The sequence below is a fragment of the Psammomys obesus genome, unplaced genomic scaffold, assembly GCF_907164565.1.
Source record: "Psammomys obesus unplaced genomic scaffold, mPsaObe1.curated_primary_1811, whole genome shotgun sequence".
Taxonomy (NCBI): domain Eukaryota; kingdom Metazoa; phylum Chordata; class Mammalia; order Rodentia; family Muridae; genus Psammomys; species Psammomys obesus.
Genome location: NW_026589732.1, coordinates 1,637,001 through 1,661,145, shown reverse-complemented (window position 1 = coordinate 1,661,145; position 24,145 = coordinate 1,637,001). Strand labels below are relative to the sequence as shown.

Genomic DNA, 24,145 nt, shown 5'->3' with positions numbered 1-24,145 from the left:
TTCAAGAGCTTACAGTTTGTTTGAAGCTTTATAAAAAAAAAAAAAAAAAAAAGCTATTCTAGGGGGCTGGAGAGATGGCTCAAAGGTTAAGAGCACTGGCTGTTCTTCCAGAGGTCCGGAGTTCAGTTCCTAGCAACCACATGGTGGCTCACAACCATCTGTAATGAGATCTAGTGCCCTCTTCTGGCATGCAAGCACACATAATAAAATAAATAAATAAATCTTTAAAAAAAAAGCTATTCTAAAAAAATTAATCTTCTCCAGCACACATACTGATTAACTACTTACTGGCTGACAAGTAGCTGAAAGTTGGATGCAAGGGACTTGTGTTCCTCTCATTGCCCAAGTATGGCTTTTCTTCTGCCTGGAGGTGTGACTGACTCATCACTGATCCTGCTTTTGCTGGGTACGGCAAGGAATTAAGAGTACCTTACATAGTAGATCATTGACCTCACAATGTGTCAATAACAGGAGGGAAAAAGGACCTCCTTGACCACCTCTGATATCCCAAACATAGCCACCAAACCAAATCTGACCAGACAAGAGAAGCCAGAACAAAAGGTGGCCTAAAGAAATCTCGAAATGGATTTGTCTGGGCTGGGAAAGCAATGTGTGTGTTGGGGGTGGGGCGGGGTGGGGGTGAGGAATGACTTCAGACTAGGAGAAACACCTGTAAATACCAAGCATGGTGACCACTACTCACTGACAATTTACTGTGCTGTTTTCTAGATTTCTCACTATCAAGCGGACAGTATGAGTCTTCTCGTGTCCAAGACAGAAAATCCAAACCACAAGGAGCTTAAGCAGCTTTTCCATGCCCGTGATGTCTTAGTAGGATTAACTTGATCAGCTTCGGTCGGTGATAAAAGTACTGATCATATTTCTGCTGCTCTACTCTTAGTCCAATAGTGACAACTTGACTCTTAGATTTAACGTTTGCCTTACAATATTAAAAGCAGAAACAGGATGCAAGAGTCGGGGGGGGGGGTACAGTTTCAAATAAAGCACAGAATAACCCTGTACACGGTGACCAAGCAGCTAAAGTTGCGGTTCTCAATCTGGGGATCACGACCCCTCTCTGGGGTCAAACAACTTATAGAGGCCACATATTTACATTACAATTGATAACTAGAAAAATTGTAGTTATGAGGTAGCAACGGTAGCTTTATGATTGGCGCTCACCACGTGAGGAACTGCTCTAAAGGGTCGTGGTCTTGGGAAGGTTGAGAACCACTGAGCTAGAGCATTTCCTGCCACCTAGTGGCAACCTGTGCTTGCGGCAGAGAGGCCGCCGAGAATGAAATGAGACCGAGGTGCTTGCTGCAGCTCCAGTCTTGGGAAGGTCGAATCGACCAATGACATGTATTTACCTGTTTGCAAAAGCTAGTGCAGATTAACATAACTGCGGCCAGCCAAGACTGTTTTCAGCAATTCCTAAGTTCCTGGGGCAGATTCTTAGGGTTGTTTGTTTGTTTGTTTGTTTGTTGCCCGATACCTGCTGGTATCAGGTACCCCAGCACATTCTGATCAGGGAAGAATGTTGTGTCATACACCCTGTTATTTCTCAAGTTCCTCGTCCAGGCCTGGTGCAAAGGGAGTGAATGTCTGTTGAATGAATGTGAGTGAACATTTTTTAATCCGAATTTACCACCACACAGAGCAAGACAGACCAAGGTTAAGCAGCAGTTTATTTGAATATTCTATGTAGTAAACATGTAACGGAGGTGGGAGGAGAGCTGGAGGAGGCTTCTTGGAGAACTTTCCAGGCAGGTCAAGGGGCCCTCGGTAGGTGACGTGTTCACAGAGCAGTGGATGCCCGGAACTTCTGGGTCAAACAGAACACAGCAGCTGTGAGGGCTGTGCATTGGCGGGCCAAGAGTTTGACGCTGAGGTCGTGGTAGCCCCTCTCGCAGGTCAGTTTCGCAGCCTCCACGAATTGGTGGTAGGTACAGACCACGTCCCTCAGGTTCCCAGCCACTTCCCTGTGCCGGGTGGAGCAGCGGCTACAGTGCGTGAACTGGAAGCAGAGGCCGGCCAGCTGGACCAGGTGCTGGAAGGTGACTCGCACAGCGCCCTGCATCTCCTCAGGGGACTGGTCCATTCTGATCACATGTTGGCAGCTGGAGAGGAGCTTCTGCGAACCCATGCACAGGCGGCTCCGGCTTTCTGAAAAATGCCAGGTGCATTTCTCAGGGGGGTGTTTGTTGCCAACCCCCCAGGAAGCTTCCACAATGTCCTGTAGCTCTAGCAGGCTCTCTGTGAGTTGGACAAAGCCCTCGGGGGCACTTGCAGGGACAGTTTTTAGTTGCCTCAGAGCCCTGGAGCAATACTCTGGCCAGATGTGGTTTTTCCTGGACAGGGGTGTGGTGCAGCTGTACGCACGGGCTGACCTCCAGGGCAGAGTCACCTCGCTTCCTGCAGAGGGTGGTGAGGTAAGGGGGGCAGCAGGGTGTGTTTGTGGGTCCCCGTTTTCTTCCTCTGTCTCAGGCTGCGGGCCACGGAAACATGTGGCATAGGAGAACTGACATCTGCAATGCTCTATGCCAATTCCAGCAGGCACTATTTCATTCATGCCAGCAAAACCCAAGGAGCTGGTTCTGCTGAGACTGGCGGAGCCTTCAGGATAGCTCTCTGGGGCAAAGCACAGGAAAGACCTCTCAGGTGGAAGGCAAATGACAGGACTGTCACACTTGCTTTCTGCTGGTGAGCCATGGCCTGAGTCTGCTGAGCGCGGCTCCTCCTGACATGGCGAAAGCTTTGGCAGAGAAGGTACTGTAAGGATGCAGACCTGCTGAGGGGGATCCATAGGGACTGTCTCTTCCCCTATCACACAACTAAGCTGCTCTGCCTTGACTCTATCTGGAGGGAAGGCTGATGGAATGGCCTGCACCCCACGTAAGAAGTCAGGGCCCAAGTCCAGTTCTGCCAATAGTTCCTGTTCCTGGCTGGCCTGGCCTATGGCTTCTCTCTCTTCTCCATGGGAGTCAGGTGGGGTCTGTTCTATCCCTGTTCCAGGAGTCTCTGAGGAGAGGGAACCGGTTATTTCACCAGCGAGAGCACTACCATCAAGAGCCTCTGGAACACTATCTGACCCCTTACCCTTGAAATCACCCAAGTCCTTCCCAAATCCCTTCTGAAATAAGTTGGGGCCATTTTTGTGTGTTGCTTCACTGTCACTTTCCAAAGATAGCTGTCCTTGCAGCACCTCTTCTGCAGCAAAGACCATCTCTTCTGAGTGCATTCCACATTGATCACTTACAGGCCCATCTCCAGGACACAGGGGCCCTGTGGACTTGGGGGTAACTTCTTGTATATGATTTATTACAAAAGATCCCACGTCCATTTCTGACTGTACCCCTTCTGGCTCTGCTGGGTCCTTTTGAGGGATGTGGTGAGGCCCTGGGCTGCCTGGATTAGGGTCAGCCACAGAGAGAGGGACGGTGCTATCCTCAGGCCCCGGGGTGAGTTCTTTGGGGGTGGTGCCACCTTGGTCTTGAGATAAGATTTGGAAAGGCCTGACCTGAGCAGCCTGTGGGCTGGAAGAACCTGGGTTGGAACAATGGGGGTTGTGAGGGACCTTTGTCGAGGGACCATCATCAGTGGTGACAGCCAAGGGAGCAGTCTCGGGAGTCTCTGTGTTGTTGGGGTCAATACGGAGACGAATGGCAGAGATGGAAGACACTCGAGAGTCAATGACTGACTTGGTTTCCATGGTCTCCGGCTCCATCTCCATGATCCTGGAGGCTGGATTTTTGTTCTTTGTCTCCCTTAGGGAAGCCAGCAACCCCAAGGCCTTGGTCTCTAGGAGGCCTGGCTCACCTTGCATGTCCTGCAGGGAGGACACAGTTGGGGAGGGGGTGGTGAGGGTCAGGTAGGGCTCTCTGTTGTAGTAGCACACGTCATCCACGTTTTCTTGGGAGGCAGATGGCTCCATGGGGAAGGAGACCTGGCAGGTGTGGTCTGTCTGTAGGAAGGACCTCCTTTTCCTCAGGGTCTTGGCATACTTCTTCACCCCTCCCCGCCTGCTTGCTTCTCCTCCCTCGGGGCCCAGATGCAGGCTTTCCTCGGAGCCACAGGATCTAGGCTGAGTCTGCAATTTCACTGCACTGAGACTGGCAGTTCTCGGCCCTGAAGGTCAAAACAAGGAAAATCATGTGATGCACAGAGAAACAGAGAGGTCGTCCATGCTCAGGCAAGCACGCAGGCTGGTGTGGATTCAAGCCCTAAACCTTGGGCAACTGAAATTTCCTCTCCCTCAGTCTCCCCGTTTGGCAGGTGGGGATAATGATTGCAGTAGACAAAAAAAAAAAAAAAAAAAAAAAAAAAAATTTATGTTGCTTGTTCAAGACCCATTTACTACCTTTTAGCCATGGAACCCCAGACTTCTTTTCAGAGGCTGACATCTCCCCGGTGGTTGCACTCTGACGGACACCGGTGGTTCTGGAGATCAAACTCAGAACCCTATGCGTGCTGGGCAAGTACTCCGTGTTCTAATCGCAAACCACAGGACTGTTCATTTACAAGAGTGAAGTAACGAGAGTCACAGTCCAGGCAGCCAGCCACAGATTCTCCAGAATTTCAAAACCCAGACACATTCATTAAAACAAAACAAAACAAAACAAAACAAAACAAAAAAAAAAAAAAAGGGAGGGTATTAAAGAGATGGCTCACAGGTGAAGAATACTGTTTTCCAGAGAACCTGGGTTCAAGTCCCAGAACCCACATGGTGGCTCTCAGTCATCTGTAACTCCAGTTCCAGGGAATCTAATATCCTTTTCTGGACCCCTTGGACACTGTACACACATAGAACATAGACATGTATGCAGGGAAAACACCCATATCCATAAAACTAATTTAAAAAATTAATGAAAACAAAACTACATGTGATGGTACCTGTTTATAAGCTCAGCACTGAGAAGGCCCCACAAGTTTAAAGCCAGCCTGGGCTATATATTTGAGTTTCTAGCCAGCCTGGGCTATATGTATATATAGAAAGAGAGAGTGACGTGGTATATTTATGATATATATATCATATATATATATATACCATGTCATTGTTTGCAGCCATAATACCCTGATAATACAGCCGAGGAATGCTGCAGCAAAGACTTCTGGCCTGGCTGTCAGCCATGTCTAAACCCAGTTCTTCAGGCTAGCTCGCAATTTGGCTGGCTCTTTGTCGGTCAAGCTTTTCTTCTGGTACACATAGCTGCCGCTGCTTCTGTTATTACTTTTATTCTACATGGGAAGGGTGTGAGGATGCTTTCTTTGGACCAACAGGGACCCTGACCCTCAGTAGTCAGGAGGAGTTTGCACGCAGTGGGCTGACCCTTCTCAGGAAAGGTGGTGTGTAAAAAGGTCTTGGGATTTGGGCAGAAGGAATCAGGACTGCATGCTAGCAGGGACAAGGAAGCCTGTACACTCAGACCAAATGTTGCTAACCTGTTTGTGTGATACTGAATGTGTGTGTGTGTGTGTGTGTGTGTGTGTGTGTGTGTGTGTGTGTGTGTTGGATTTTTTTATTTTATTATGTATACGTTGTTCTGCCTGCAGGCCAGAAGAGGGCACCAGATCTCATTATAGGTGGTTGTGAGCCACCATGTGGTTGCTGGGAATTGAACTCAGGAACTCTGGAAGACCAAGCAGTGCTCTTAACCTCTGAGCCATCTCTCCAGCCCGGTACTGAATATCTTATCAAGTTCTAGGCCACCGCTCAGACGTCCGAAGTCGGAAAGTCGGAACTGCTGAGATTAATACCTGGAACCGGCAGGCTAAACAAGGTTCCTCGGGTGACTCTGAGGTGTAGCCATGTTTGGGAGGTGCTGCTCTGGCTGCCAGCATCCACTGATAGTGAGCATCTGTGGAGCTACAGCGATCCCGGAGCAGGTCTAAAACTCAAGTCCCAAGTCTAGGCTCTGTGCTTTGCACCACACTGACGCCCTGCCTGTGGAGAGGTGCCTCCTGTGAATCCAAGTTCTGGACTATGTCACCATAAAAGAGTCCCACCTGCCAGTCTCGGCCACACCCCTCATCCTGTGGTTAGTATAAGGGCTAGCCCGGCAGGGGTAGTGAGAGCTCATGACGGGGTTAGCGGGGTTCTTGTGGCAGGGAGTGTAGCATACTCAGTGTTTTGTTCCCATGGTCTACATAACGAGTTCCAGGACAGCCAAAAAGCCACAGTGAGACAACAGAGAAAAACAACAGAACAAACACCAGCTTGGGTGGGGCACACCTGTAATCCCAGCACTCCGGGAGGCAGAGGCAGGCGTATCTCGGTGAGTTCGAGGCCAGCCTGGTCTACAAAGTGAGTCCAGGACAGCCAAGCCTACACAGAGAAGCCCCATCTCAGGAAAACAAAATGAAACAAAAAACAAAAACAAAAACAAAAAACCTCAACAAACAAACAAACAAAAAACCCAAACAGCCCCCAAGGAACAAGAAAAAATATTTAATCAAGTCAAGGTAGGTGGTGGTGAGTTCACTCGTTCGTTTAGTGATGATGCCAGGGTGCATATGCTGGGGACACTTTCCCGGCACTCAAGGAGCCTTTAAGCAATCATACAAGTAAATGTATAACCTCAAGCAGTACCAAGGCACAGGCGGAAAGAGCCACCACTACCAGGAGAACCCGTGACTGAGTTGGGCAGCTGACTTTGGTCTGGTAAACCTGGAAAATGTTCCCTGCAGAAGGGAATTCTTGGCTGAGACTGGACAGCTGGCGGGCACCAGCAGGAGAAGATGCGGCAGAGTAGCATGTACAAAGGCCAGCTGAGATGCAGGGAAAAGGCGTGGGGGGTGGGGAGGAAGAGGCAGGTAGAGGCCACCACACAGAGCCTCACCGGAAGCCCCTAGGAGCTGGGCTAGCTTTCCTGCCAAGAGCAATGAGAACCACGAGAGGGCAGTATCAGAGAGACACAGGAGAGCTCTGAGGCCGAGATCTCCTGCCTGTACTGCTTTCCAGGGTTTTTAACCTCAGAGAGCAGAGACAGATAATAAGACAGAGTATGTGTGAGTGTGTGTACATACGTCTTATAAGATTTTCCAGTTTTCTGTGTGGAAAGACCTTACATTGGTGTTTGGTTTATTTGAGATCATGAATTGTAGTTTAAAAACCTCACAATCTTTGTTGGGAAACATATAAAGAGCCCAGCCAACAGATCCCCAACCTTCTGATGTTGGGGACCCTTGGACTCCCAAAGGCCATCAAGCACCACTGATGGCCTATCTTATTGCTCCAAGGCCTGATTTCAAGTACCCCCAGGATCCGCAGAGGCACAGCTACTCTCTCTCCTGGGCACTCTATTCCTTTTCTGTGAGTCCTGTCTACCTGACAAGGCCCAGCCCATTTGACACCTCTTCTGGGACACCTTCCCTGGTTCCCACAGTGGGATGAATTCCTCTCATCTCTTCCTGCCTACAGTTCTCCAAACCTCCCTTGCAACCCAGACTCAAGGCCCTGATGCTTACATAATTTGGTTCATGGAATCCAGGTCATCCTCCTCAAGAGGAGAGGAGGCTGTGTCTTGCTCTCAAGCGGGCCGTGGGCTCCTAGAAACTAGCTAAGAATATGGATCTGCTGGGATAGGGGTGGGGCTCACCTGAGAGTGTGTCGGGGGGTGTGAGTTTGTCGGCTGCATCATAGTACTCCTCATCTGAGCTGCCATCCTCAAAGGCCAGTGGTGGCGTTGGCTGCAGGGCCAGCATTCCCAGCGTGGAGCTGGGCTGAGCCTCCATCCAGCCCTGCTGGCACCACAGTGGAGGTGCAGCTCCCTGCCGGGAAGCTGTACTCTCAGAGCTATCACTCAGGTGGCTTCCTGGGGAGACGCTAGAACACAGGCTATAGTAGTCAGTCCGGCTGCCCTCATACAACCTGGGGTCTAGCCTGCCCATGCTCAGGTCTGAGCCCCAGCTGCAGGCCTCTGAAGCTAGGCCCTGGGGACACTCTATCTTCTGGCACCCAGGGTTGGCATTCTGGGCAAGGTCCAGCAAACACAGGAAACCGCTGGTCTCAACCCTGATTTTTTCTTCTTGGCTGCTGGTATCAAGGCCCTTTGAAAAGCCTTGGGGGTCAAAATGGAAGAAGCTGTTTTTGCTGGAGGAGCATGCATCTAAGTCATCCTCTTCCAGGGCGTCCATGGACTCACTGGAGCCGCTGGTCCTGCAGCCTCGGCTCTCAGTGTTGGCTGAGTCAGAGGCCTCGGATTCAGCGCTGTCCGTCATGCTGCTGGCCCCACAGGTGCTCGGGCCTCTCCTGGTCACCTCCGGTGTGGGGCTATCTCCAGGGGGCTGATCCTCTCTAACGAACGGTCTGCAGAGGCTCAGCTTCACCAGGCGTCCGTCAGACAGGGGCTCCAGGACACAATCCACTTCAGAGGACTCCTCTGAGTCACTGCAGGCCCTAGACTCATAGCCTGTGACAGACGGGACAATGACTTACAAACCGACATCCAGACCTGACAGATACCCGTGTGACATCCTGCTGAGGGGGAGACACAGGAAGCGACTGACCCAAACCTCTAAGGGTCTCGGAAAAACTGTGTCTTTGAGAACAGCTGGAAGGCAATTAATGTCAAACCAAGATCACTACTGTTTATCCCGAGGTATAAAAACTCCTGCAGTGGGAACGAGAAGACATTCTGCCTGGAGCCCTCTTTATCAGTCACGGTCCCCCAGCAGACTTTTTTTTTTTTTTAACAAGCCTTCTCCAATCATTTCTGCTGGATGACATAAGAGCCGAGTCTGATGGTCGGCTATATATCTGCTGCTTGTTCTTTTACTTTTGCTTGCTATAGACTAATAAACAGAAAGCATGGCTGTCATGGACCGTTCCCTGCCGGAAACACATGCACGGCACTGACGGTACGACGGGGAATGTGGAGTTTTGTTTAAAGGCTATCAAGGACGTGGGTAAGTTAAATACCATTCCATAGGAAGGACTGAACATGTATGAATTTTGGTGAGCACCAAGGCTTGTGGAATCAGTCTCCCGTGGTTACTACAGATGGCACGGGTGACTGCATCTCATTTTCCAACCATCCTGGGGTGAACTAGGCCTGTTTTGCCCACATGATGAAACACTATGAAACGGTAAGATATGGAGCATCCCCGGCTGCCTCCACAGTCAGTAACACGTCGGCAGCGTGCAATGGTGGTGATGGAGGAGTGTTGGGCACTTGTTTCCGGTTAAGGATTTCCCCCTGCAGAGGCAGTTGTTAAACATTTGTCAGGGCAGCCCAGAAAAAGCCACATCGGTAGAATGGCTGAAGAAGCCTGGTGGTGACCGTAAACCGCCTGGGAACCTGTTTGTCTCTCCTGCCCTTTAATCTTTTTGTCAGCCTCCAACCCCCCGCCCACCGCTTCTTCCTCCTTTACGTGGTATAATTTCAAGTCTCTTTTTTTCTCCAGGTATCCCTTTCCTCCAAACACATAAGGCTGAGAATTTCTATCACAATTCAAGAGAATGAGAAAGAGTAAAGGCCCTGGTGAGAAGCAAGTCACCCACATTCTGAAAAAGTGACTTCCTTCGCTGAGAAATAAGATGCCGTGGTTCTTAGAGACGGGTCTGGGGAACTCCACAGGGAACCTTCTGGCATCCCTTGGCATTTAGGAGAATGCCAAGTACTAGGAAATCATCTCTAATATTTAAGAAAGATCAACTGCCTGGCTGAAAATACTGGGGAAAGGCTCAGCACCTCACCTTCTTCAGCAGACACCCGGTGGATCTGCTGTCTGTTTCCAGACCAGAGGAAAACAGAGTTGGCTGGGTCCACAAACAGCCTGTAGTACCCGGCTATCAAGCAGGCCAGGTCTTTTGCACTGTTGGATTCCAGCAACAATGTCAGAACCTGTGAAGGCAAACACAACTTTTCTGTTTGTAGAGGGCTAAGATACAATTAAGGCCTTATGGGGCCAAATAGAGAGACAATAAGTATACTTAGCCATGGTCCACAGACTGGCCCCAAAGTGACCCATCTTCTCACATCCAGGAGCTAAATCTAAAGGACTAAGCATACATGCATGCACACACAAACACACATGTGCATACCCTGACACACCGTAGGTCCCTGTGGCGGTTTGACTAGATTTGGCCCCCATAGATTCTTGTGTTTAAATGCTTGGCCCATAAAGAGTGGCACTATCAGGAGGTGTGGTCTTGGAGTAGGTGTACGGTTGTTGGAGAAGTGTGCCACGGTAGGTGCGGGCTTAGGTCTCCTAGGCTCAAGCTCTGGCCGGTGTAGCACACAGTCTCCTCTGCTGCCTTCCAATCAAGATGGAGAACTCTCCACTCCTTCCCCATCAACATCTGCCTGCACGCTGCCATGCTCCCCGCCACGACAATAGTGTACTAAGCCTCTGAAACTGCAGGCCAGCCCCAATTAAATGTTTTCATTTAAAAGGGTTGCCTTGCTCATGGCGTCTCTTCGCAGCAATGGAAACCCTAACTAAGATAGTCCCTCATGCCTAATCTATATATTGTCTCCTTTCTTTCTCTCCTCTATCCCACCACACCCTACCTGCCCCACCCACTCTGCTCATTCATACAACTAGTCCCCTTAAAGACCTGACCTACCACAGGAAAAGCTAGGTGAAGGAGCAGAAAAAATGAAGAAAAGGGTGATAAAGAACACAGTGCCATTCTTGAGCACGGTGGATGAAATCAAAGGAGGAGGGACTAGTGAACAAAGGGCCACCCAGAGAGGCAAAGGTGGTACCCTGAACTCTTTACTCATTTTAATTTCTACAAAACAAACTCTGGGTCCAGAACTTTTCATCAGTTAAACACATGGCCCAACAAATAGAACAAAACCTTGTCGAGAGCTTCTCAGGATAATGTATCTTCTATCTGCCATTTTCCACTTGAGGCAGGCCCTTTCGGCCAGATAAACAGTCGACTTTATTATGTCATATAAAGTCCAAGTCTCATACACAAAGCTCATATAAACTACCCTAGAATATTTCACAGCAAATTTCAGGAGCCAAATTCGGAATCCCTTCTCCTGTGTTACCTTAATGTCCTGAAGGTAGACCTTGACCATGCTCACTTTCTCAGACTCTTCCGTCAGCTCCACGCGGCTGATGTTGGCAAACTCTGCCAGTGTGGACATGATGTTGAGTTTGCTATTGATGATCTGGCTAATCCCATACTTGGCTCCAACTAGAAGGGCAATGTAGGATTCTCTATCCTGTAACTGTGGAAGAGTGGAAGGGAAGTTAGCTTGTGAAAACACAAATACCCTGCATACAGTGTTCTTCTTTACAAATTCTTTTTTTGGGGGGTGAGGGGGTGTTTTTGTTGTATAGTCCAGGCTGGCCTCAAATTTATGGTCCCCCTTGCAGTCTCCTGAGTGCTGGGGTTAGAGTCTGTGCCAGGCCTGACTTCTCTCTCTGCCAAGTCTGTTTCCCACTTTAGACCCTCACAACCATTCCCTGAGACTACTCTTCAGCATGGGGGCTACCCACAGCTAAATTAAAAATAAATTTATCTCCTATAAAGTCTCTATTTTTTACTATTTTAAAATTATGTGGGTAAGTGTGTCTCTGTGAACAAGAGTTCAGTGACAAGGGAGGCCCGAAGAGGTTGTTGGATTCCCTGGTACTGCAGCTGCAGGCAATGGTGAGTGGGAACTGAACTCAGGTTGTCTGCAGGAGCAGTCAGTGCTCTTGACCCCTGTAATCCCACAGCTTACACTCAGAGTTTACAGTACATGTTAAGTTCTAGGACAGTGCAGGCTGTATTATTCTATGTTTGTAGTCAAGCCCTGAGCCAGCCTTGTAGAGCTGGCTGCCCTTTCCTGGTACCAATTCTTCCCAGAGACAGGAAAAGTAAAGGCAGGCTCGGGAGAGGAGAGCCAAAGCCTGTAGGGACACTAGAAGCCTTCGAGTCCCTTCAGATCCCTCTGTTCTGTGATCTAGCCCCTCTCTCAACTTTGGGTCTTGACCTTTTACATAGATTCTTGCCATTTTTTTCCATTCCTCAAACTGCCCACTTCTCTTCTGCCTGTGTCATGAGGTCAGCAGTCTGACTGGACTGACCCACGACTAAAAATAAATAATAAAAAACATAAAACCTCTGAATTTTTTTCCTATTATTCTTCAAAAAAAAAAAAAATCTCTGCTGGTCAGTGGGCTCTGCGCTGGAAAGTTCCGGGGCTGGTGGCATGGTGGAGGAGCATGTCTTAAGCCCATGAACACTGACTGCTGTGGAGCTCGTGTGCAAGGCCGAGGCGCCACAGGAAGCAGGAGGAACGGGTTTGAGGAGAAGGGCTCTTCTCTTGTCTCAGGCCCACACCGCAGCTGATTTTTCTGCACCATCAGGACCCAGGCTGGCAGACAGTCCAATATTCACATCTCTTATTCGCTATTCCCCCTGTTGCCCTCACATACTGAAGTTCCCAAGGGTGCTACATACAACAGACTTCACAGTGCTTTTCCATTATTTTCCAGCCAGGCTCCACCCAACCATCTGAAAGCCGCCTTCTTCTTCTTCTAGGACCCAGACTAATTTAGCAATGGAGGCATCTTTCTTCCACCCCATGGCTTGCCTCATAGCTTTGCCTTGTGGGGTGGCTTATTTTATTCTCAAGGGCAGAAACCATACTAATTCATCTCTGCCTCTCCTAGCATCATCCACAGGGCTAACACCAAGCCAGGGCAAACACTGACAGACTGCAAATAACCAAGGCACCGAGCAAGCGGGAGTCCATGGTCGTCTGATACATACCATCAGAGTAGCATTAAAGACCTTCCCGCCATACGTCTTGAGCTCCCCAAGGATCTGAAGATAATTCAAGCGTAGCTGAGCTGCAGAAATAAGTTGCTTTGATAGACAAAAAAAAAAAAAAAAAAAAAAAAAAAAAAATAGAAAAAAAAAAAATTGATTTTCAAAAAAAAAAAAAAAAAAAAAAAAAAAAAAAAAAAAGTTGAAATCAGAGATATTCACTTGCCTAAAATCCAGGCAACACTGAAGATGACTCCCCCAACATTTCATGACAGACATCTGGGCAGGTGGCAGAAACTGCCACCGCCTTACCTTCTGTCGGGGTTCCAGCAGATTCTGGTTCCTCTTCATGTGGAAACTAATGGCTTTCTTGATGTCTTTGCCTTTCATATTTCGGAGTAAAGTTGGAGATATAAAATTCTCTATTCCCCAGTCTTTCCTGCCATGAGACATTGGAGACAAGGAGAACCATGTTTATACAGCACTTGGTTCTAATGAAGAGCAAATGCCACGTAATTCAGATCTAGAGTTCCGAGCATACAGCAGCTATGAGTACCTTTCTTTAGTGGGAGGAAGAGAGATAGGCCCAGAGACAGAGGTATAGATACAGAAAGAGAAGATGTCTATTTACGTATCTAAATATCATATATAATGATACATAGATAAATCTCTATTTATCTCTCTATGTATATCTCTCTATAAAAGGAGAGAGAAACAGAGTGGAGGGGTATTTCCCCACAGACACACGTGATCCACATTATAAACGTTCCGAGTTCAGAGCCCCCCGACCCCTGACCTGGAGACACACTGGTCTCTGTGTAGTGTGATATTTCATTAATCAAAGCAGAAGTTCTCAGTATCTTTTTCTAAATGCAAAATCACATTTTATTTATTTATTGTGTGTCTACACCGAGTCAGACTTCCAAGGAGAGTCTGAGCTGCTGTGCTTTAGCAAGTGTGTTCATGGGGAGTGGTCAGAGGGCAACTTGTGGGGATCGGGTCTCTCCGTCCAGACTGAACTCATCCTGTCAGGCTTGGCAGCAGGTGCCTTACCTGCAAAGCCCTCCAGCAGGCCTGCTCTCAGACCTTTTAATGACAAAAATGTGTGGCACAATTACCCATAGATAAGAACAACTCTCCCACCCTCTGCTGGTGAACAAACCCGAGGTTATACACATGCTAGGCTAGTACTCTACCACTGAGCTACGTTCACTGCCCAAGCACTCTTGCAACAGAGAGCACCTGTCAACCCCCAAGGCTAAGCTTTAGAATGTGATTAGCCTAGAAGCTACAGATTTCTCCCTAAAGTTCCTCCTTGACTCCTTATATCAGGGGTAGAACCAGGGATCTGAGCTGTTCTTCAAATCTGATTTCTCCATTTGATTTTGATGCCTAGACAAGCCAGAGCCGAGACTTGGGGAGGGGCTCAGCTTAACAGCTGCCAGCTCTCAGAGCTAAGAATCAAGAGGTACGTGGATCTTAGGACCTGAAGCCTCACCCATTTGGTTCAACAGCAATCAGTTCAGATCTGTTATAGGAATTAATTTCCAAGACATCCCTGCCCTTAGAAGTTGTCAACAGATGGCCTCAAACATGCTTCCAGGGACCGGAAATTTCCAAGGGGACCCTGTGTCAATGCATGAAGGAGTGGCTTTAACCCAGGCGGTGGGGAGCCGGGCTGGGTTAAAAGGGAAATGGAGACAAGGACTGAGGCAGATGGGTGAATCTCAGGTTTCTGTGGAGTCTGGCCACCCTGGCTAGGGGCCAGCAGTGGCAACTGTGACTCAGCTGCCAGGCCCGCCACTCACTCTATGTACTTCAAGGAGATCTTCTGTGGCTGGGCGCAGGCATAGGTCCGCTCCTGGATGTGCAGGGCTGCCAGCCGAAGGGCAGAGCTGCACTTCATCTCCACGGCAAAGCGCTCCTGGAGGACATCACTGCAGCTCTGCAAGAAGAGATTACACAGAGCAGCTGGGTAACACGAGAGCGCGCATTGCACCCTTAGTTCTCTCAGGCCAGAGGTGGCAGGACCAGCAGGCAGCTTTGAGGTACATTATTAAGACTGTCTGAGCAGGGCGCCTTCCACTGCTAATTACGTACTGACTACCTACGTGATCTACATTGCTCGATCTGTGGAGGTCAGAAAAGACAACGTGCAGGGATGTGGCCATAAAGCACACAGCAATATCTGAGTGCAAATATAATGCCCTGGCAGTATGGCTGCTGCCGTTATTATTATTTCCTGGTACCATTTCTGTAAGAGTTGGGCCAGTCTTACACCCAAACTGATTTGCCTCTTCCGTAAACTGGTGACATCTCTCAGGTGACTCTTCCCATCCAAATAAAAATAAACAAAATTCAGCTCATCTCAGGGCCAGGCTGGGAGTCAAGAAAGCAGATTTCTAAGCCAGGCCTGGTGCACAGGCCTTTAATCCTAGCACTCAGGAGGCAGAGGCAGGCAGATTTCAGAGTTCAAGGCCAGCCTGGTCTACAGAACAAGTTCTAGGACAGCCAGGGCTACATAGAAGAAACACTGCCTTAAGAAAGAAAGAAGGAAGGAAGGAAGGAAGGAAGGAAGGAAAGAAAGAGTGGGGAGGAAAGGAGAAAGGAAGAGAGAAAGGAAGGAAAAAGAAACCAGGTTTTGGCTCTACTACAAAGTGGGGGCCCCAGACACATGCCCATTCTAATACCCAGTTAGGTCATCTGTAACATGAGTTTCTGCAGCCCTAAAGCCCCGTTCAGCAATAAAAATGGAAACAATAACAGTGCCTAATGGCATTAGGAAAAAAGAAAACCAACCCTAACATCTGCCTTGAGGACGAAGCCTTAATTCGATTAGTCTACTGCAAATCTCCCATCACAGCAACTCAAAGCAGGAATAAAGGGCAGGAGTGAGACCCACTGTCCTCCAGAAAAAGGCAGTCCCCATGGGAGAGCTGTTTAGCTGCTACCAACCCACTGTCATCCCAGGAAGCATAGCCCGGTCACCTGTAGGTACAGATATTCAAAGGCCACTGGGTCCTCTTTCAGCAGGTCCAGAGGGTCCTTGGGAACAAAGCACACCCTGAAGAGGCAGCGGGAGTCCTGTGATTCTTCCCTTTCCACCACCTGCCCGGGCAAAGAAGATACTGTGACCTCGAAGCTCTCTGTACAGCGGCTTCACAAGGGAAAATGGAGAAAGGGAGGCCCCTTTCCCCAGACGGCACAGCCTTCCTTCTTAGCCGGACTTTTTCCCATGGTGCAGAATGTAAAAGATTCAAAGGGTGATGTCTCTCCTGTCAGAGGAACCCTGCCCACACCTGAATGGCCTCCCGGGGGGACAGCCTGGACTGCTTGCTTTGTGGTTCTGATGCGAAGCTCCCCTCCCCCAGCACATGTAAACACTTGGCCTTCAGTGGGCAGAGCTGTTCTGGGAGACTATAGAGCTTTCAGGAGGTGGGGCCTGTGTCTCCGACCCAGGGTACAGGCCCTGGGGTCTACCCTGGGTCTCTCCACTTCCTGTCAGCCACCACAATGCAACCAGCTACCGTAAGCCCCCAGCACCGCAGACAAGAACTGCTTCTGCTGCCATGCCTGGATGGCAGTGGCGTCCAGCTGTTTCTGCAACACGGCAGCCCCGTTCTGCAATAAAGTGATGATGCGCTGCAACTCCTTCTACACTCCCAGAGCGCGAAACATGCCGGGGACTTTGCCACAGCCAGGAGGAAGCAATGCACAGGAGTGCAGGATGCCCGGGATTTCCACAAGTGAAGAAGATGCAGTTTGTACCTTTCTGCACTTGATTCCCTCCTCTCCCCCACTTATACTGTGTTGGGGATTTCATTTGATTTTCTTCCTCAATGCAAATGCAAGTGATTATATATTAAAAAAAAAAAAAAAAGAGTTTGCTGCATTTGGCGAGTGGTGGCTGGGTCATAACTCAATTGCAATAAGGAAGGCTGAGGGACCTCCAAGGTCAAGGCTTCCCCGTTCCACTCCTCTGCTGAAGCCCTTGCCTTCCCCAGCGGTGATCTTTCCACAGTATACACCCTACAGCGATTTGTTGAACTGACCTGTGCTAGACTTTAAAGAGTCAGTGTAACAACAACTTCCTGCATACCTGAAGGATCGGGTGACACAGATGAACTGGTTGTTTGGCCTATCCTATCATGGGGTGCCTCTCAGTGGGGCAAGATGCCACAGGGGGTTTTGGACACAGCAACCAATGTTCCCTAATAGTTCTGAGACAGCAGGTGCTGGAAGCAGAAGACTTTATCAGATACCTGACTGGGGAAAACCACATAAGCCATATAAGCCTCCATCTCCACACCTAGAAGACGGGGGTGTTGGACTGTGCACTGCCTACCTCATGGGAGCAGATGCAAACCAGGCCTGAGCCTTGCCCCTCAGTCCTCAGGCTGAGTGAGTGCACTAGACCCAGCCAGTTCCAGTGGCTGAGGAACCTGGCCTCCCCAGGGCACAGCAGGGCCTCCCACCTGCTGGATGAGTTCCTCTTCATGCAGTAGGTGCAGGCGAGAGGCACTGTACTGCTCCTCCAGGGCCAGTGCAAAGTACTCGATGCTTCGGATGGACAGCTTCTCCTTCACTGTGAGGATGATGTCCTGGCAGCACAGGGGAGAGGGGTTACCCGATGAGTGGGGAGACTTCCCGGGCATCCTTACAGCTCCTCCAACGTCTGGGAGGAAAGAGCTGGTGCTGCTGCTGCGGCCACTGCTGACACAGGCAGGGTCCCAGTTCCCATATCCGACCCTTACAGCCCTGCACCACACAGAGCACCAGTCTATCCTGGGTTCCTCGGGAGGATGCCGCCATCCCAGGGAGATACCAGTCTCTTGCCTCAGTGTCTGGATACACAGTATCCGGACTTGCCAGTCTATACCAACTGGTGTCTGGGCAGAATCCTACGAGTCACTTCATGTGATGACGACGAACTGGCTTCCGTTCCTTCCTCTCAAATGGAGGATAATGGTGCCTACAGACTGCCAGGGAGGCTGTCAAGATGGAATGGCAGATTACGCTGTGCAGAGGCTGGATGGCCACCAGGCCACACTCACCCTTTCTCTCCAAAGGTCCCCTGTCACAGCGAATGCCTCAGGCACTCACATATGTTATTCCCTAAGTCTTTCACACCTTTTCCATCAGTCTTCACAAGGCTGCTTCTCTCCTTTTAAGTTCCACTGCGCATGTCACCTCTTCAGAGTATGACTGTAGTATCTAAGTATCTCTCTGCCTATTAGTCTCAGTTGCAAGGCCGTCCTCGTTTGCTTTCCATTCTGGGGATTGAGCCTACGGCCTCACACATCCTGGGCAAGAGCTCTCCACTGAGCCTAGTCTCTGGTTCCCGGGGCATGGTTAGTATCCATTTCTTTAACAAATTATGCTCTTTTTGGAAAAGACAGTAGAACAGGTACATGAACAAGTTCTAGACTGAGACGGACCTTCCTCGCTCGTGTCACTGTGTGTCTGTGGACACCCTGCTTGTTTTCTCCGTGGCTTCTGTCTGTTTCGGGAGACATCAACACCTATCAGGCAGACTGCCGTGTGCACTCATTTCCCACACAAGGCACTCAACACTCCCGGTCAGGTGCCGGTCTATACACGCTTAGCTCTAGCGTTGGTTTTCTTGCTCATTATCTCTTACCCTAATAGATACCAGCTCGCTGACGGTGTAAACTTCACCTACAATGGAGTCTAAATCAGGGTTTCTGTTCCTGTGGTAAACACCGCGACCAAAAGCAAGCTGAGGAAGAAAGGGCTTATTTGGCTCACACATCACTGTCCATCGTCAAAGGAAGTCAGGACAGGACCTCAAACAGGACAGGAGCCTGGAGGCACGAGCTGATACAGAGGAATGCTGCTTACTGGCTTGTTCCTCATGGCTAGCTGGGCTCCCTTTCTTACAGAACCCACGACTACTGGCCCATGGGTTGGCACCACCCACAATAGGCTGGGCCCCCCCACCCCCCGACCAATCACTAATTAAGAAAATGCCCTACAGCAGACTTTTATGGAGTTTCCTCAGTTGAGGCTCCCTCCTTTCAGATGGCTCCAGCTGTGTCAAGCTGGCAGAAGACCAGCCAGCACAGTTTGGATCTACTGTAGTCCAACGCTTGGGGCCTAGGGTATGCTCAGCAGCGTGTCACCTGATGGGTGACACCGTGGACGCACTCTGAACTGGTGTCGGCACCTCAGGTTTAGAAAGTCCAGGACCACTAAGTGCTGCCTCCTCCCCATGACTCCCTCACTGCTGGCTCCCTTACTCTCCATGAACAGGCCCGAGACTAAGTCCTGAAGAGGATGCCTACTTGTGCAATCCAGCAGCATTAATTCAGCTCCCGCTGTGTGCCAGGCATGGCACTGCAGAGAGCCCCACCACCCTCTTTTAACCTCGCAGTTATGAAATACAGACCCACACACCTTCGGCCCTGCAGACTGACTACTGAATTTATGAAGAAAACTTTTTTGTTGTTGTTACATTTTGTTCACTCGCTGTAGTTGCGCACAAGCCACAGTGCGCCTGTGGAGGTCAGAGGACAGTTTTCAGGGATCTGTTCTGTCCTTCCACCATGTGGGTTCAGGTTGTCAGGTCTGGTGGCAAATGCTTTTATCCGCTGAGGTATTTCACGGGTCCATATTATTGGTTTTTTACTGGCTGGCAAGCCTGCCTCTTGACTCTGCCAGTCCCTTCTGCTGTCTTTACCTTGCCGTGAAAACCCATACATATTTCCTGTCTTGGCAATGTGCTGTCCAGTGGACCCTCCTGCCCCCCAGCAGTCCCCCATCTTGCATCCAGAGGGGGGCTGTCAAACCACAGCCGTGGGACAAATCCAGCTCACTGCTGATTTTGTCATTAAAACCCACGAGAACAAAGCCATGCCCCGCCACCATGAAAGTTGAATATGTGACCTGATGGCCCTCAAAACCTAAAACATTTATTCTCTGGTCTTTTATCATGTAGTTCTAGGCAGTGGTTCTCAGCCTTCCTAATGGGACCCTTTAATAGAGTTCCTCATGCTGTGGTGACTCCCAACCATAAAATAAATTTGTTGCTACTTCATATATATAATTTTGCTGCTATTATGAATCTTAATATAAAGATCTGTGTTTTCCAGCGGTCTTAGGTGACCCCTTTGAAAGGGTCATTCGACCTCCAAGGGAACTTGTCTAAGCTTACAACTATCATGGTCTCCCTTGTTCAAGAACATTCAGTGGCTCCTCAGGGTTAAATAGCCAAAACCCAAGCACAATTTAATAGACACTCAAATATCAACTGCTAACCAAGCCATTCCTTCCATAGTATCTCTTTGGCCCTCTTTTTTAAGAAATAAGGTCTCAAGCCGGGTGTGGTGGCACATGCCTGTAATCCCAGCACTCAAGAGAGGCAGAGGCAGGTGGATCTCTGTGAGTTCAAGGCCAGCCTGACTACATAGAGAGACCCTGTTGAAAGAAAGAGAGAGAGAGAAAAGGGAGAGAGAGTCGGTCTCAGGGCTAGAGAGATGGCCCAGTGGTTAAGAGCCAGTACTGCTCTTGCAAACAATCCAAGCTGATTCTCAATACACAAATCAGACAAATAATAACCTTTTGTAACTTCCATTCCCAGGAAATCCAGCTACTGTGGTCTCCATGAGTACCTGCACTGCGTGTAGGTACCCACACATAGACAGACACACACACACACACACACATAATTATAAATAACGGAAATAAATCCTAAACAAAGAAAGAAACAGTGTCTCACACTAGTCCAGGCGAACTTCGAATTCATGATCCTCCTGCCTCAGCCATGAATGCTAGGATCACAGGGGTGCACTATACCCCACCTCCCACTTTATCTTCTGGTAACTTGCGTCAATGTGTCCTGCTCTCAAACATGTGGCAAGCGCGCCCATCTCTGGGTCTTCGTTGCTCTTCTTCCCGTGCCTGAAAGCATCTTCATGCCATTCCCAACCCACTGCTGTCAAAACCTGTGCGTCATTCCGTGTCTGCCACAGCTCATTGTCTCCCAGAAGCTGTGCGATACCACTCAGCCGGAAGCGCTTTCCCCTTAGCCTGGACTACATCAGTTCTATGCCCTTTTCTGGCTCTAAGCACATGGTACCTTGTCCTCAACTCCACCCCAATACCCCAGCTTCCTAAGAGGGTCACCCCAGGCTAATGGTTTCTATTAGCAACATCCAAGCGACACAGAAATGCCTGATCCACAAATGTCAGTAAGTCAGTAAATGTTAATGGGTCAAATCTCTTCGATGTAGAGATGTTTTTGTTTGTCTGTGTTTCTTTCTGGTTGGGGAGCAGAGTCTAGCACCCCAGGCTGGCCTGAAATTTGCTGTGTATCTGAGGGGCGATCCTGAACTTCAGCCTCACAGGCATGTGCCAGCACACTCAGCCCAGGTAGCTTAGAGGCTGTATCTTTGATTTGAAGAAGAACATATTTTGATGTAAAAATTCTCTTCCCATGGTAAGGGCCTGGGAGGGAGAAGTCCCTGCTGAGCTAAAGTCAGTTTTCCTTTCTGCACTAAAAGGATTTGTTTATATCTACTGCTCCCCCTATTATGAAGAGCTAAAAGATTTGCTTTATAAACTTGGGCTCCTACAGGTAGAATTCACCAGTATTATACTTGCTAAGCCTTTGTCCACTGTCCTAACTCTTATCTTCTTAGTTCCTCTGTGATATGAACTTTTACTGTAAAGCCCCTCAAGTATTTCTGGCTGCTACCAAAGCCTTCCTTGCCCTCATCCATTCTGCTTTAATCAAAGATGACAGAAGTAGAACCTAATTGACTCACAAAACTTCCCTCCTGAAGCAGAATGGTGGGGGAGAGGTAAACCTCAGCAACAGAGCAAGCCTGGTTACAAGCCAGTGGACCACGGCCAGCTGGGGACCCATTGGGCCTGCTTTCCCACCTACAAAGTGGAGATGAGGCTAGTCAGTCACATCCCAGGGTTATTGGGATGCTAAATTGGATAGTGCATGGGGAAGGACCCAGCAGAGTGGCTGGCATGAATGAAGCATACCCATTTCTCCCTCTTCTTCCTCCAGTGGCGGAGTTCCCTGGGTTCCGAAGACCTTTCTTTAGCCTCTCCTATATTATGCCAAGGTAGAATCAGGCAGGGAATTTGGAGCAGCTTGGAAAGTTGCCAGAGGAAAGCACCAGAGCGAAACGTTAGACATGTGCCTGTGCACGTGTGTGCGTGCATGCATTAACCAAGTGTATGTGTCCTGGCTACTGTCTACAGCCAACAGTGGCATCGCCCCACCTCATCTAGCCCCAAAGAGTTTGGCTCCTTATTTAACTTTCCATTTTATTGTTGTTGTTGTGTTATTGTGTTGTAGTCTTTTGTTTGTTTGTGTAAGATGGGGATCTCTCCATGTAACCCTGGATGTCCTGGAACTCACCGTATAGACCAGGTTGGCCTCGAACTCATAGAGATGTTCTCATGGAGATGTTCCTACCTCTGCTTCCTGAGTGCTGGGACTAAAGATGTGGGTCACCACACCCAGCCCAATGGCTTTTAATGTTTTTAAAACAATAGTTTGCTTCCACACTGCAGCCTTCCTCTGACACCTTTTCCTTCCTTCAAGGACAACTGGAGCGATCTCTCCTGTCTCTGGACAGTGCTGTCTGCCTCTGGAGGCCCTCCATGACTACTGCGTGCTTTGCTGGATAACACCCATTTTCCTGGTGTGCCCTTCATCCTCCATCTGACTTCGTTGCCTACATAGCTGCTCAGGCTCATTTCCTTTGCCCTGCCTGGGCTGATGTGCTAGCCTGAGAAAGATGCATGCTCTATGTGGCCCATGCACGACTTGTCCCATGTTCCGTAGCCTCACTGTATGCTTCCCTAGACAACTGGAGTTTCAGGGGTGCCCACCCTCTCTAAAAGTGAATAAAGGCTCCTCCAGCCCTTTACCAGGCTCTGTAACCCCTCTAAAAGAGAACCTCAGGTGGGGAGTTTATTATGCATGAGAGCATGCAAGGGCCTGGGCTTGTCCTCACATCTCGCCTTCGTGTTTAGCTGATTTGGTGTTTGCGTAGCAGGCGGAGGCGGAGACAAGATGTGAAGCCTGTGGTTAAAGGTGAAGGCGTAGATGTAATATGACCATGGACAAGCCACTTCGCCTCTTGTAGTCCCAGATCCCTCCCCTGCAAGAAGCGACAGAAACAAAACAAAACAAAGAAAGAAAGAAACCCACAGCCCCCTACCCCCTGAAAAAAAAAATCTTACTGGGTGGCTGTGTAACCAAATGAAATAATACAGTGCCTATCTCATCCTGGGCACTCAGGCTGCAGTGGGCATGAGACCACAAGGCAGACAGACGGCAAGCTGTCTGATGGTCCTTTGAGTTACCAACTTCCCTAAGGAAGGAAGGTTTACTTTCAATACCTTCACAGTTGTGTTTGCTTCAAACTTGAAAGCTTTGGTCTGCCCATTCTCCAGGTACACCTTGAGCACGTTGGGCATACAGAGCAGAGAGTTCCCCTGGAAAACACAAGAGTGGTGTTAGGCTGCCGACACGTTCTTCTGGCTCCTGGCATACCAATCCCTAACCGCCGGGCACTGCCAGTTTTCCAGAGCTAATTGCTGCTTTTTAGCATTTGGGAATTTCTCCAGGGGTGTAGATTTGCCTTGTTCAGGAAAATGCATGAGAGCCGCTCAGTGTGCTGGGCACAGGGAAGAGAGGGGGAGTCTCACCCTGTCCCAGCGCTGTAGGAGCCTGTCAGTGGCTCACGGCCATTTGCTGGTGTGTGTCTACTGGGTGCCACTCTTAAGGGACACAATTTCAAAATTAATGCCTAGCTGGGAAGTGGTCCACGCCTTTAATCCCAGCACCTGGGAGGCAGAGGCAGGCAGATCTCTGAGTTCCAGGCCAGCCTGGTCTACAGAGTGAGTTCCAGGACAGCCAGGGCTACACAGAGAAACTCTGTTTTGAGAAACAAACAGAATGACTGGTGTGTGTGTGTTCTTCACGTGGGAGCTTTCTGAGGTTCTCAGACCCCTCCTGGTGGGACAGGCATGGAATGGGGGGAAGAGGTGGAACCTTCCCTAGAGGCTCCTCCCCATTTTACTGCTGAAGCTCTCTGCAGTAAACATCAGCAAGCGGTAGAGGGGGGTGCCCTGCACCTCCATGGACCCCAACCATCACCTCCAAGGGACCCTGACACTCTTACAGGGCTTTGGGAGTCAGAGATACAGGGCTAATCTTTAGTAACGCCATGCCAGTCAGGATCCCTGGGAGCAGGGAAGCATTTGGGGGAGGGGGAGGGGGGAGGGGGTTCTCATTTTTTAAAATAACCTCTGAGTTGAGCTGAAAGTAAAATGTGACCTTTGACCTGACATCCTCCTAGAGCCAGCGAGAAATTCTCAAAAGCTCCCACGATTTGAACCAAGAGTACCTCTGCATGTCTCTATGAAGACTTTGGGTAG

The 24,145-nt window shown here is 49.4% G+C and overlaps 1 protein-coding gene across 1 annotated transcript; it reads right to left on the bottom strand.

Annotated features, from left to right (window-relative positions):
* Window positions 1-1,680: 1,680 nt before the first annotated feature.
* Window positions 1,681-23,206, bottom strand: Frmpd1 (FERM and PDZ domain containing 1; the record flags this gene model as incomplete). Its single annotated transcript, XM_055605269.1, has 10 exons — window positions 1,681-4,128; window positions 7,599-8,411; window positions 9,698-9,845; window positions 11,007-11,189; window positions 12,722-12,817; window positions 13,031-13,157; window positions 14,527-14,663; window positions 15,707-15,826; window positions 17,194-17,319; window positions 23,105-23,206. Coding segments are annotated over 10 exons (4,182 nt in total), but the record flags the coding sequence as incomplete, so codon positions are not given.
* Between the last annotated feature and the right edge of the window lie 939 nt (window positions 23,207-24,145).